At 65.3% G+C, this 13,560-nt stretch overlaps 1 protein-coding gene across 1 annotated transcript; it reads right to left on the bottom strand.

Annotated features, from left to right (window-relative positions):
• Positions 1 to 861: 861 nt before the first annotated feature.
• SELENON (selenoprotein N) lies at positions 862 to 12,826 on the bottom strand. The gene is made up of 12 exons (XM_062190663.1): positions 12,641 to 12,826; positions 12,085 to 12,202; positions 9,097 to 9,230; positions 7,598 to 7,807; positions 7,265 to 7,389; positions 6,761 to 6,898; positions 6,073 to 6,154; positions 5,797 to 5,985; positions 4,968 to 5,073; positions 3,198 to 3,310; positions 3,009 to 3,110; positions 862 to 2,228 (listed from the first exon to the last, which is right to left on the bottom strand). Exons 1-12 carry the CDS (start codon positions 12,824 to 12,826, stop codon positions 2,058 to 2,060), a joined length of 1,674 nt encoding a protein of 557 aa, XP_062046647.1. The 3' UTR covers positions 862 to 2,057.
• Between the last annotated feature and the right edge of the window lie 734 nt (positions 12,827 to 13,560).

The following is a 13,560-nucleotide window of genomic DNA, read 5'->3' as shown; positions in this document are numbered from 1 at the left end:
AGATTTGTCTCTCTGCCTTTCAAATAAATACATAATTTTGAAAAAGATCGCGTAATGCCTGGCTTAGAAGAAGACCCATCTTCTAAGACAATGGGTTAACTTCAGAATCTTTTTCAATATAGAACACCAGACTTTGAAAATGGTAAGTTCACCGCGTGGTCTACCACAAACATTTTGGCAAGGCACTCGGGCTCTCTGGTGGCAGATAAGCTGGTCGCCAGTCATTCCAGCTCCACTCTGCACAGCCAGTCCCATCGACGGAGGGGCCTGACTGGGGGAGGAGAGAACAGATTCGAGGACATGTAGGGGCCCGGGGAGGGAGCTGGCAGAGCAAGGACAGAGGCGGCTGGGGGCCTCGAGGCCCAGAGGAGCACAGGCAGAGGTCCCCGGTGGATCCGGAAGCCCAACCACCCGGCACGTCGCCCAGGACTAGGACAGTCCCGTGTGGAGCCTGCCCTCCCCAGGCAGCGCAAGGCGGAACCTGCCGGGGTGGGGGGGCCAGGTGTGTGCTGGCACCGGGAGGGAGGCTCAGGGGATGCATTGCCGTGCTCACTGGCGTGCGCTCCGCCTGTCTGCAGGCCAGGGGAGACTGAGACAGCCTGGGTCTGGGCTTTCCTTCTGCCCAGGGAAAATGGGCAGGGAGTGGGGGGGCATGTGTGCAGCACCAAGCCGCCCCCCCCCAACACACAATCAAGACGTAGGTTTCAGAGTCACCCGTGGGCTTGAATCTCAATTCCCCCACTCTGGGTGACTTCAGAGTCCTGTCCCTGTCCTGAGCCTCAAGTCACCTGCAAAATGGGCCCGCTGACCATGCCCTGCCCGCCCTGCAGGCTGGATGCAAGAAAACACAAGGACGCGTCATTGTAGCCAGCTCGGCACCTGCTGCTGATTTATACCCGACACGGCGTGGGGAACGTGGCTGGCTCCGTGTGGGCACTCCCACGGAGGGCGGGTGAGGGAGAGGTGAACCCCTGGGGTGGGGGACAGAGAAGGGGGCAGGCAGAGACAGGCCCCACTTCCAGGCAGGCGCCCTGGGGCCGGGCGGAGGGCGAGTCAGAGCTGAAGAGAAGGGAGGGGCCATCGTCCCACCCGCACAGCAGCAGGGACATCGGGCTGGGTCCTCTGGGGTTTCAGACCCAGCTGTCATGGAGCTGCTGTCTGGGGACTAGAGCCCCTCCCTTCTCATCACGGGGTTATCAAAATACCTACAAACTGCGGAAGTTCTGTAAAAACGTTTTTCTGCTTGTATAAAAAAGAGGCTGGGCATGGCCCGTGGCTCAGGAGTGGCCCAGGAGAGCCGGCTGTGCTGCTCCCCCAGCCCCCGCCCCGGGGTCGTGGGCAAGCTGGTCTGGGCACGCCTGGTGGCCGAGACAGAGCTGGCCCGGGGGAGCTTGTGTTCTTTGACTGCTGGGCACCGGCCGTCTTGCAGGGCCCCGGGTTCCGGGCTAGCCTCAGCGGGGCTCCTAGCTGGAGGCAGGGACCTGCTTCACCCCAGACACGCCCAGCCCGGGCAGCTGGCACCGTGAGTCCCGGCCGGGGCTCCGGTGTCCCATCATGAGGCCGCCGCGTGGGCTGGGGAGCACAGGGGTGCAGTGCAATTTCCACTTCTTGAAAGGGAGGCTCCGCCCAGGGGCTCTGGAATGTTGTGTCCAACGGCGATGGCCCCAGCGGGGACATCGGGCACAGCAGGGCAGTGGCCGGGAAGAGGGCTCCAGACAGACAGGAGTGCTGCCCGGGCGGGGGCTCCTTGAGGTTTCCTTTGGGAGTGGGGTCACAGCAAGGACAGGGCAGCCCGTGAGGACCTGGGCTGTGTGACCGGGTGGGGTGAGGTGAGGCCCAGGGAGAGCACCCCAGGCGCATTCTGGGGAGCTCCCAGCAGCTTCCAGAGCCAGGTGGGTGGGCAGGGGCTGCTGGTAGTGGTCTGAGCTAGGGGTTCCCCCACCTGTGCCCCGGGTCCCTCCCCCTGCCGTCTGCCACCGTCGCCGAGGCAGAGCTAGGGCCGCCACCCTTGGCTGACCGCGGGAGCCAGGTGGGGGCTGCAGATCCGGCGCCCCGAGCTAGGGCTGGAGGAGGGGCAAGCCGCGACGCAGCCCCTCCTGCAGGAAGCGCAGGTAGGTGGCCGTGGACGGGTCTTCGAAGGTGGACGAGAAGCGGAAGACATTGCTCTCCACGTCCTCGGGCTTCAGGGCAGTGATGTCCAGGAAGTAGTTGGCGTTGATGTGGTGGACCTGGGGGAAGGGCTGGGTGAGGGGGGCCCCGGCTCGGCCACTCTGGGGCAACAGCAGACAGGTGGTGCAGCGATGGGCCGTGCCCACCCCGACCCGGCTGCCACCTCTGTTGCCTCTGCTCCTGCAGGGCCCTGACAATGACAGAGCTCCTCCCCACCCCGGCCTCAAGGCAAAACCCTAGTGCCTCCCGCGTCACCTTCACCACCTCTCTGACCCCCGCCGCTCAAAATGGCCTCTGTCCTCCGTTCCTGTGCCCCTGAGCTCTGCGACCCCTGCTACCAGAATGCCCACGTTTGCCAGGGCTGCTCCCCAGCTGCCTCACCGCAGCCAGCTCATTTCGCCACCAGCTGCCCCTGGTCACCGTCTGCAACTCTGGCCCAGTCCCGGAGCCTTTGTAAGCCTCCCTGTCCCTAGAGACCATCTGCCTCCCAAGGCTGTTGTGAAGACCCCAGCAGAGACGTGCGCGAGGCCGCCCAAGGGGTCCTCAGGCAGGGGTGGGCCTTGAACCCTGGCTCAGGCTGGGCCCGCCCCTGGGGCACCCTGCCTGGCTCTGCTCCCTTCCTTCCCAGGAGGACCTTCCGGGATCTGCTTCTCCCAGGGCTGTGCTGATTGGCCCTGGGCCGTGCTGGCTGCAGCCCAGAGGGTGGTGAGAGTCGCCCTTCCCGCTGTCCCCGCGTATGGATACGAATGACCGGGGCCCAGGCTGGTCAGGAGACAAGCTCGAGGCTTCGCAGTCACGAGAAGGCAGCCCAGACCCGTGGGCCGGGGCGGGGTGCCTACCACGGTGCCGTTGGGCAGGCAAATCATCATCTCCACGGGGAAGCTGTACTTCTCCAGGTGCAGGCTGGCCAGCTCCTGGTGGGACGGGTTCCCCTGCTTGTTCTGCGGGGACAGGGGGCGCTCCTGAGCTCTCCGCCCCAGCCCTGACCCGGGCCCCTGCGGGGCTGTCCTGCGCACCTGCCCGCTCACCTGCAGGTCCTCCAGCTCCTTCACCAGGGACCAGGTGCTGACGAAGCTCTCGTTGAGCAGGGTGAGGATGGGCGAACTTTCCAGGACAGTCTCCCGGAGAGTTCGCCCCGAACCTGTCCAGAGGGACGGCAAGGGGGTTCCATCAGCAAGTCTGGCTTTGGGCAAACGTCCTGGGCCCCACAGTGCGCCCTGCACCGGGAGACAGAACGGAGCTGCCGCAGAGTCGGCAGGGAGCAGCTGGTGACCACGATTCACCTCGGTGCCGTCCTGGATTGCAGGGCGGAGGTGTGGGGTGGGGGGTCTACATGACTCAGGGACCTGTAGACAGCGACAGCCCCTTAAATCCATGGCCCTCTCTGTGCCCCAGGGCCTTTGCACAGATGGTCCCTCCACCAGGAACACCCTCCTGTCACTTGACAAACTCCTACCCCGTCCTTTAGGGTCTCAGCTGAAAAGTCACTTCTCTAAGAAGCCACACCCGGCGCCACTCTGGCCTGGTGACACCTCGCCTGCACTTCCTCGATCAGCGTCAGCCTCTGTGCCACACTGTGTGCTCCCTAAGTCAGGCCCCCTCCCATCCTGGTCGGCAGCACCTCACCTGCTGCTCGGCATGCAGGAGCCAGGACCTGGGACTGGCCGGCTGCGGGCACTCATCCCTGCCCACACCCGACACCCTGAGGTCTCCAGGGCCGTGTCTGCTCTGGCCCTCTGCCCCTCCCCCAGGCCACGCGTGTGCGATGCCCTAGAGCGTGCCCTGTCCCTTCTCACGCGTATGCAACTCTCTCAAGGGTCAGGCTGCGCTGCCACCATCCTCACAGCTCTGGGGGCCAACTCCAATGTCCTCTGGGAAGACAGTGCAGGCTCAGGGGTAGGGGTGGAGACAGCACTGGCTTTGGGGGGGAGACAGCACTGGCTTTGGGGGGAGACAGCACTGGCTTTGGGGGGGACAGCGCAGGCTGGGGATGGGGGGGAGACAGCACTGGCTTTGGGGGGGGACAGCGCAGGCTGGGGGTGGGGGTGGGGACAGCACTGGCTTTGGGGGGAGACAGCACTGGCTTGGGGGGGACAGCGCAGGCTGGGGGTGGGGTGGAGACAGCACTGGCTTTGGGGGGGAGACAGCACTGGCTTTGGGGGGGAGACAGTGTAGGCTGGGGGTGGGGGGGAGACAGCACTGGCTTTGGGGGGGAGATAGCACTGGCTTTGGGGGGGAGACAGTGCAGGCTGGGGGTGGGGGGAGACAGCACTGGCTTTGGGGGGGAGACAGTGCAGGCTGGGGGTGGGGGGGAGACAGCACTAGCTTTGGGGGGGAGACAGCACTGGCTTTGGGGGGGAGACAGTGCAGGCTGGGGGTTGGGGGGAGACAGCACTGGCTTTGGGGGGGGACAGCGCAGGCTGGGGGTGGGGGTGGGGACAGCACTGGCTTTGGGGGGAGATAGCACTGGCTTGGGGGGGACAGCGCAGGCTGAGGGTGGGGGTGGAGACAGCACTGGCTTTGGGGGGGACAGCGGAGGCTGGGGGTGGGGGTGGGGGAGACAGCACTGGCTTTGGGGGAGGGGAGACAGTGCAGGCTGGGGACGGGGGGTGGTCACTCTGTCAAGGTCACCAGGCTACAAAGCGTGGGGTCTGAGCCTAGTCTGCCCTTCCTTCCGTGTCCGGAAGCTTCCTCTCTGCACGCCCCATGCCCTCGGCGCTCCTCCAGGAGAGTGGCGTTGGCGTTGGCGTTGGCATTGGCGTGACGTGACAGGGCTAAGGGTCCCCGTTCCCCCTCACCTCAGCAGGACTGGTCGTCCAGCGCCCCCCACAGCAGGATCGAGTGCACCAGCTTCTTCTCGGCCTTGGCGCGGTCGAAGGCCTCGGTGAACGGCAGGTAGGTGACCTGGAGCCGAGCCAAGACGGGGCAGAGCTATTGTGTGTGGCGCAGTCCTGTGAATGCACAGTGCGCGTGCGCGTGTGCCTGTGTGTCTGTGTGGGAATGTGCGTGCATTCCTGTGGATGTCTGTGTGATGCGTGTGTGTGTCTGTGTGTGCACATATGTATAACGTGTCTATGTATGCATGTGTGTATCCATGTGTCTGTGTGCCTGTGTACACGTGTCTCTGTGTGTGCACATCGTTATAAATGTGTGTCTATGCGTGTGTGCCTGTGTAAGTACACAGGGGTCTGCGTGTATGCGTGTGTCTCCGTGTGTGCACGTTGTTTTAAATGTGTGTGTGTCTATGCAAGTACACGTGTGTCTGCGTGTCTGCGTGTGTCTCTGTGTGTCTGAGTGTGTGTCTATGCAAGTACACGTGTGTCTGTGTGTATGCGAGTGTCTCCATGCGTGCACGTTGTTTTAAATGTGTATGTGTCTATGCTGTGTGTGTCTATGCAAGTACACGTGTGTCTGCGTGTCTGCGTGTGTCTCCGTGTGTCTGAGTGTGGCTGTGTGCATGCCGAGGGTGCTGTTGGCAGTGTGTTGCTCCAAGTTCTGAACAGCACAGGGCAGGCTCCCAAGGCAAGGCCGGGCCGCCAGGTCTTCAGCCCCCCTGCCTGCTGGCTGCTCCACAGCTCCCGCCTCAGCCCCACGCGGCTGTCCCGGCCATCACGCCGGCCCCCTCACCTTCTTGAAGGGGTACATGGCCACCTCCAGGCGCCGGGCGGCCTCCTCCCAGCTCAGCTCCTGCTGCCACGTGATGTCCTCAAACACAAACTGCAGGGGCTCCCCCGAGGGCAGGCGGCTGGCAACCAGGTTGCCATCCTCGTCCAGGATCACAGAGGGCACCGAGGGGCCCGTGGCCTCCAGCTCCATCTGGGCGGGGGCGGGGGGCGGCTCAGACAGAGGCCCTGAGAGGCCCTGCAGCGGGGCCTCCCGAGGCGGGGCCGCCTGTGTGCTCACCTGCGGTATGTAGCCGATGTCCACCTCCATGCTGCTGCTCTCGCTGGCCCCATACAGCCACTCCATGTCCACGTTCAGAGACCTGGGGTGGCCGGGGCAGAGGACACCCTGTGTCAGGCTGCATCTCGGGAACCCAGACTGTCCCCATTACACAGATGAGGACACTGAGGCTGCGCCAGGTAGACCCGGGATCTCACTGCTGCCAGACTCTGACCTCAGAGCCCGGGCCCTTTCCTCTCTCCAAGCTGCTCCAGCCACATTAGCCTCCCTCGGCCATGCCCTTGACAGTTCACAAGCAGCTCTCCCAGCCAGATCTCACGCACAGCCCACGAGCCTTTGAGGCTGCGAGATGGTCAGGGCCACGGTGGGGCAGGAGTGAGGGCCATCCTTGCGCCACTGCCTCGCTCCACAGCCTCCCATGGACAGCAGGAGTGGGGTCTGCCCGGTGCAATCTGCAGATCCACCACTTGGGGGCGCCCCAGGACTGACAACCCACTGCCTGGGGCTGGGTGAGGCAGAGCCTGGAGCTGGGCCCTGGAGGAGGTGGGTGGTCCACGCAGCCAGGGTCTGACCACTGGCTGTATCCTTTTGTCCTACCCAGTTCAGGAGCCCCCTGCTCAGTGCCCCTGGGTTGCAGGCAGCCCGGCCAGTGGCCTGCCTCCCCCAGCAGGTTCACAGCGGCTCCCACCTGTGGTTGGGCACAAAGAGGTGGAAGTCACGGACATGGGTGGCGTCCTTGGAGAGGATGATGTGGCCGGTAAACTGGCCGGGGGAGAACCAGAAGGGGAAGTCGGGCGGCTCACTGAGCTGGAACTCGGCGTGGATCCTGCAGGGAAGGGGTCTGCTGAGCCAGGGTGCCCCCAGCCTCCCCTAGCGCCTGTGTGTGGGGGCAGGGCTGGGCTAGGGGCAGGCAGCGGCGCGAGGCCCGCCATACGTTGCCATCCGTGGGGGCCCAGGTCTCCCATGGCCGCTGCAGGGCGTTCTGGGTGGACGACACCTCCGTGTGGACGACACCATGGCGGCCACCAGCCCCCCACATTTCCCTCTGAACGCTTGTGTGCTTGTCACCAGCACCCTGACCCACAGCTGGGGAACTCTGGCTGAGGCACCGGGACAGTTGAGTTGGGGGTACTAAAGGGCCTCCCCCCCCCCCCCTCCAGGTGCCCCAGGCCCGGCTGGGCGGCCGGCTCACCGGAACACGACCATGTAGTAGGAGTCGCTGATGGCAGTCAGACAGGCCACGGCCCCCTGCGGGGCGAAGCGGGTCTTCACGAAGGGGCGCGGGTGGAACATGCTCAGGAGCCGGTGGATGATGACCTAGGGAGGGGTGTAGACCCCAGACTGGCGCGCGGGCTCCCTCCGGGCCTGGGGGCCCCGGGTGAGGCTCAGCCCTGGACTGAAGGCCCAGGGGCCCTGGGACGGTGAAGACGGAGGCCCAGCGGGAGGCAGGGGAGCTGCAGGCGCAGGGGTCAGGACCACACTGGGCCCAGGCCAGGGGCCCTGGTCTCCCCGCGGCTGCCCTCACCTCCTTGCCCTTGGGCGGCGGGGGGTAGAAGCGGTTGTTGGACAGGTAGCCGGTGAAGACGCTCAGCTCACTTGGGATGATCCACCAGGGCTCGCCCAGCTCCTGGCCCCGCGGCGGCAGGAAGGGCTGGAAGTGGCGGGCCGCGAACACGGCACTCGGCGAGGCTGGGGTCGTCCAGTTGCGGAGGCCGGACAGGGCGAGGCGGGAGACCTGGGCCAGGAAGAGCCGGAGCTCTGGGCACTGGGCACCAGCACGCAGGCACCCCATCCCAGGTGTGGGCGGAGGAGGCAACCGAGGGCATGGGGAGACTTTTGCCGCGTGCCTGGCCCTGTCCTGCCAGAGAGAAGCCCCTGTGGCCATCCCTGGGGCCCAGCAGGTGCAGCCCCAGCCACAGCAGCCAACTCCAGGGCAGGGCATCCAAGGGAGCCAGAGGGGCCCAGGACTGGAAGGGTGTGTGGGGGGGTCATCTCTGTATCTCCCAGCAGCCTTGTTTTCAGCTCCCTAATCCCCGTTAGGCTTGAAGAGGGAGGTGGGTGGCCATCTTTGGATGGAAGTCCCTAGGGCGAAGAGCAGGACGAGGCCACGGAACAGGGGAAGGCAGCCACTGCCTCAGTGAGGCCTGGGCCACCTGACCCGGCCCCTGGCAGGCACCCTGGGCAGAGGCCCTTCCTTCTGATGAGCTGGAGCTCAGAGGCAGGGCCCGGGAGCCCCAGGGGCCCCTCGTGACAGCTGTGTCTCCCATGGCTCCCCCCTACCTAGGACAGGGGGCAGGGGCAGGGGCAGGGGGCAGGGGCAGGGATGGGGGCAGGGGGCAGGGATGGGGGCAGGGGCAGGGATGGGGGCAGAGGAGGGACAGGGGCAGGGATGGGGGCAGGGATGGGGGCAGGGCAGGGATGGGGGCGGGACAGGGATGGGGGCAGGGGGCAGGGGAGGGACAGGGGCAGGGGCAGGGGGCAGGGCTGGGAGCAGGGATAGGGGGCAGGGATGGGGGCAGGGGCAGGGGCAGCGGCAGGGAGCAGGGGGCCAGGTTTGAGTAGCTCCAGCCCATGGCGGGTGTAGGGCCTCGATGGGGACAGCATTTGTCCGCCTCCTCCTTGGCCACACTCTGCCAGGGGCTGAACCGCAGGTCTGCTCCATCAGCACCCAACAGAGCACCTGTGAGTGCCAGGCGCTGTGCTAGGGGCCTGTGGGCCGAGACGGGACAGATGGACAGAAAGGAACTCCGACAAGAAGTGTCCACTGCTGTTTCCTCCAACCACACTTTCCTACCCTGTGGTCAGTCTCCATCAGATGTCACTCCCTCCAGGAAGCCACCCCAGATTCCCCCACCTGCAGCAGGGACTCACTTCTATCTCCTGCTCCCCCACCAGACTATGGGTCCAGATGGCAGGGACAGCATCACAGCCACCAGAGCCCCAGGGCCTGGCACAGTGGGCAGCTGGCACAGGGCCAGGTGTGGGTGTGTGCAGGGGGTCCCGCTGTGCCCCTGTCCCACTCACCCCCAGGAACCCGTCCTTGCTCTTGGTCATGGTCTCTGGGAGCAGAGGCTGGAATCGGGCTTCTATGGTGAACGTCTCCTCGCTGGGGTCAGTGGGCAGCTCCTCGTCCTCATAGCTGGTGGCTGTGGTGGACCCTGTGGGACACAGGTGGCTGTTTGTGACCCACCAAGGCAACGTCAGTGGGACCTGTTCCAGCTCCCGACAGTCCTGGGAGGCGCTGAATGAGAAAGCGGGGCTCGGGGGGAGAAGCTGCTTCCCCAGGGGTCACAGAGCCAGGTGGGGGTGACAGGACTCACACCCAGGCCTGTTACACTCAAAGCCCACCCCTAGCCATGGCTCTGGGGGCTCTCCTGGGACTGACAGGGACCCAATCAAGGGAATCAGAGTGAATGAAAGCCAGAAAGGGCGGGCAAGCGACACAGGCCCTGCTCCGCGTCCCCAGAGGAGCCCTGCCCGGTCCCCCTCTGTGGAAGGCGGGGCTGGACTGGCAGCCGCTGCACTGCAGCCCTTGAATCTCCTGCTTGCAGACCTGCCAGGTGTGCCGACCGGCAAGTGTGCCGGAGTCACCAGGAGGCCTTAGGGAGGAAGAAAGCCGGCTGCTAGAGAGGCGAGTGACAGGCGGAGCAAGGCAGGTGCAGAATGAAGTGGGGCGGGGTCTGTGGCATCTGCTCTCCCAGGGCAGGCCTGTGATAGGGCGAGGAGGCCTGGCGCTGGCAGGCGGAACGCAAGCCTGGGAGCGGTCCCCAGCCAGGGGCCCTGGGAACCACCAGGATGCAGGCGGGCGTTGGTGCAGTGTAGTTAAGAGGCCACTGGGAAGCTGGCGTATCACATCCCACATCACAGCGCCTGGGTTCAAGTCCCGATCCTGACCCCCATTCCAGCTCCCTGCTACTGTGCACCCCAGGAGGCCGCAGGCGATGCCTCAAGGAGTTGGGTCCCTGCCGCCCACGTGGGGGACCTGGGCTGAGTGCCCGGCTCCTGGCCTGGCTCAGCCTTGTCACTGAAGTCATTTGGGGAGTGTAGAGGGAGCGCCCTCTCTCTCTCTCTCTCTCTCTAACTCTGCTTTACAATTAAATAAAAATAAATCTTTGGAAAAACATGCAAGTTAAAAAAGAAAAACAACTACAGATGCTCAGAATCCACCCCATAGGCCACTGAGGGAGAGAGGAAGGGGCCAGGATCAGGCCTCTGCCTTTGACTGCGACCCCCCCGGGGGCTCCTGCTGCAAGCCCTGGTTCCCAAGGAGCACTCTGATTGCTGCCTGGCCGGTCCAGGCCGGCAGCCTTTCCAGAGCAGAGCCACCGGAGCCTCCGAGCCCGGGAGTGAAGGGAACACACAGGGGCTGTTAGTGGACCTTGCTGGTTTGACCGCTATCTCAGATCAATAGTCACACCTCTGGGCATTGGAAAGCCCTCTGGTTTTTAAACAGGAAGTTGTACTTCCTGACTTACCTGTAACGTTGCTCGTTATGGACAATTGGTAAAACTGTAAAAAGCAGGAAAGGAACCGCGCCCACAATCCCACTGCCTGGCCTCTGTTTCCCGCTAGGATTGATTTGTTTTGTCTCTGCTTTCCTAAAACTTGGCCCACAGCCTGGAGCTATCCTCTCCCCCTGGTGGAGAAAGACATTTAAATTAAAAGTGGGGCCAGCGCTGTGGCGCAGTGGGTAAAGCCACTGCCTGCGATGCTGGTATCCCAAGTGAGCACCTGCCCGAGTCCCGGCTGCTCGGCTTCCAATCCAGCTCCTGGCTAACGTGCCCAGGAAAACAGCAGAAGATGGCCCAAGTCCTTGGGCCCCTGCCATCCTCGTGGGAGACCCGGATGGAGTTCCTGGCTCTGGCTTTCTCTGGCCCAGCCCCAGCTGTTGCAGCCATCTGGGAAGTGAACCAGTGGATGGAAGATCTCTCTCTGCCACTCTGCCCTTCAAATACATTAAATAAATCTTTAAATGAAAGGGCCCATAAGCCCAGTGGCTTGGCTAAAAGGAACTCCCGCTCTCTGGCTGTAAAAAAAGGGCGCACAGGAGGCTGTGCAGACGCTCGGAGAAATGTATGCAGAATGCGAGCGAAAAGCAAGGCCGCAAGGGCTGACCTGTTTGCCAGCCCATCTGCTTTCGGGACAGAGCTGCCTGCCTCCTGCCTCCCGGAGACACTGATACACAGCCTTGTGGCCAATTAGCATTTGCTCTCTGACCTGCCCCCGCTGCCAGTGGCCACGCGTCGCAGGCCAGCAAGTGGCCAGCCTACCCGACCTGCGTCTGGACCAACCAACCCAGGGCAGCGCTTTGGTGCTCAGGCCCCCGCGCCTTCCGCCACCTACTGACAGGCCCATACCAGCATCCTGGGAGCAAAGTCACAAGCCCGAGAAATGTCACAGGAATTCGAGAGGACGTGGGCGCAAAGGGCGCAGTGGGAGGGCGGGTGCGGGTGGCAGAGGGGCAAGTTATAATTCATTAGAGTGCTCCAGCCCCTCATCGAGCCCCCCTCCCCAAGTCACCGGGCACAAATGGATGGCAGGAATGGGATGGGTACATGATGACAGCAGCTGGCGACAGGTACCAGCTCCTGTGTCCTGAGTATGCGTACTGGCCCCTGGCCTGCATGCTCTCCAGTTCTCAGATCGGCGCAGGACCCTGGAACCAGACCACGGCCCTATCCCCGGCTCTCCACCCTCCTGGCTTGTGGCTTAGCGTCCCAGATGATGGACACAGGACTGTGGACACAGGACACAGGACCTGCACACAGGGCTGTGCCAAGGTTTCCGGAGAGACGTCCCCTGAAGGCGTTGTGAGGCACCCTGGAGCTGGGCAAGGCCTGTTAACTACATCACTACTCACGACCCTGGGGAAGGAGGCAGCTCCCCCAAGCCACCAGCCAGAGGGGTCGGGGCCGCGAGGACCCCCGAGGGATCGTCCCTCCCCTCCAGGCTGCAGCTCAGTGCAGGCAGAGAAGCCGGGACACGTCCTGCACGGGCCCAGCCTCTCCTTACCTGTGAGCTTTTCAGCAATGGGCCTGAACTCCTCGGGGCTGATGGACAGATCCTGGTCCGTGTCCAGGGAGGAGAAGAGAAAGAAGCCTTCGGTGCCCAGGGCCTTCCGCGCGGATTCCTGCTCGGGAGGAAGGGGCTGGGCTGAGCACCACATGGACGCTCCCTGTGTCCCCTGATGAAGCCACTCAGCCACCATGGTCCCATATCCCCCAGGACCTCCCAGTGTCTCCCTGCAAACCTCTGCACCGCCCTGGGGCCCCCAGCCCCGTCCGGTCCCTCTGGTCCCGGCTTCCTCATCTGATGCCCCTCGCAGTCTGTCCCACCCTGCCCTCAGGGCCTGCCCACTTCACCCGGCTCTTGCACCACCGCCTTCTCCCTTCTTATGACCCCAGCCTCGCACCGCGCCTTTGTCTGCGGTCACTGTCCAAGGCAGCCCCGACCTCACCCGGGCGGATGCTCGGCTCGGCCGGCCCAGCCACCTCCGCCCACACACCCTCTGCGCCCACCCGACCCCTGCCCACCAAGACCCCGCGCGGCCCGGCCAGGCCCAGCCCACCTGCCGCGCGGCGGCTTGGGTCTCTGCGTGGCGGGCGCAGGCCCGGGCGGCGGCGGCGGCGGCAGCGGCGGCGAGCAGGGCCCCGAGCAGCGCCAGGGCGCGGGCGCGGCGGCTCGGAGGCGCGGGCGGCGGCGCGTCCGGCTCCGGGCTGGGCGGCGGGCGCTCGGCCGGCCGGGCCCGGCCCATGGCGGCGGCGCGGCTGCGGTTCCCGGGCGGCCCCAGTGCGACTCGCGGGCCGTTGCGGGCGGGGCCCGGGCCGGGGCCGGGGCCGGGGGCGGGGCAGCGGCAGGGGCCGGGCCGGGGTCCGTCCGCAGCTGCGGGCTCCGCGCTCTCCCCGAGCCGGGCGCTTCCGGCCCGCGCACGGCGGCCGCCCGCGGTGCCCAAGGCGTCGGTGCAGTCTGGGAGGGAACGCGGGCCTCCTTCCCCGGCTGCGGTGGATCAGGCCTGCACCAGGCCTCCGCTCCCGTCCCGCCCGGCCGAGCCCAGAGAGCCGCTCCAGACAGGGGGCAGGGACGCAGAAGGGGGCCGGGCCGCGGGGTGGGGGGGAATCCGTGCGTCCGCGGGTCCCGGGGTCGGGGTCGGGGGGAAGGGCTTCAGGGTCCCCGCAGTGGGCAGGTGCGGGGAGGCCGGAGGCGGGCACAGCCGGTCCCCCTGCCAGGGATCCCACCTCCCTTCTACCCCTCCTGTTTTCTCAGGCAACCAAACACTGAGGAAAAACGCGCAGCGGGGTCTCTGTGGTCCCAGCCCAGTCCGGCCCTGGCGCAGGGGTGGTGGCCTCAGTTTCAGGGGGTTGTGGTGAGCAGGGGCTGCGGGTACCCAGCAGGCCACATCCCCCTCCCTAGGCCCAGGGATGCCCTCCCTGCTGGAGCTGGGGCGCCCTGGGGAGGGTCTTTCTGGAGAGCAGCGCTGGGCCTGCTTGG

Source organism: Lepus europaeus, chromosome 5, assembly GCF_033115175.1.
Source record: "Lepus europaeus isolate LE1 chromosome 5, mLepTim1.pri, whole genome shotgun sequence".
NCBI lineage: Eukaryota > Metazoa > Chordata > Mammalia > Lagomorpha > Leporidae > Lepus > Lepus europaeus.
The sequence above is the reverse complement of the archived record's forward strand: the minus strand, read 5'-3'. Positions and strand labels throughout refer to the sequence as shown.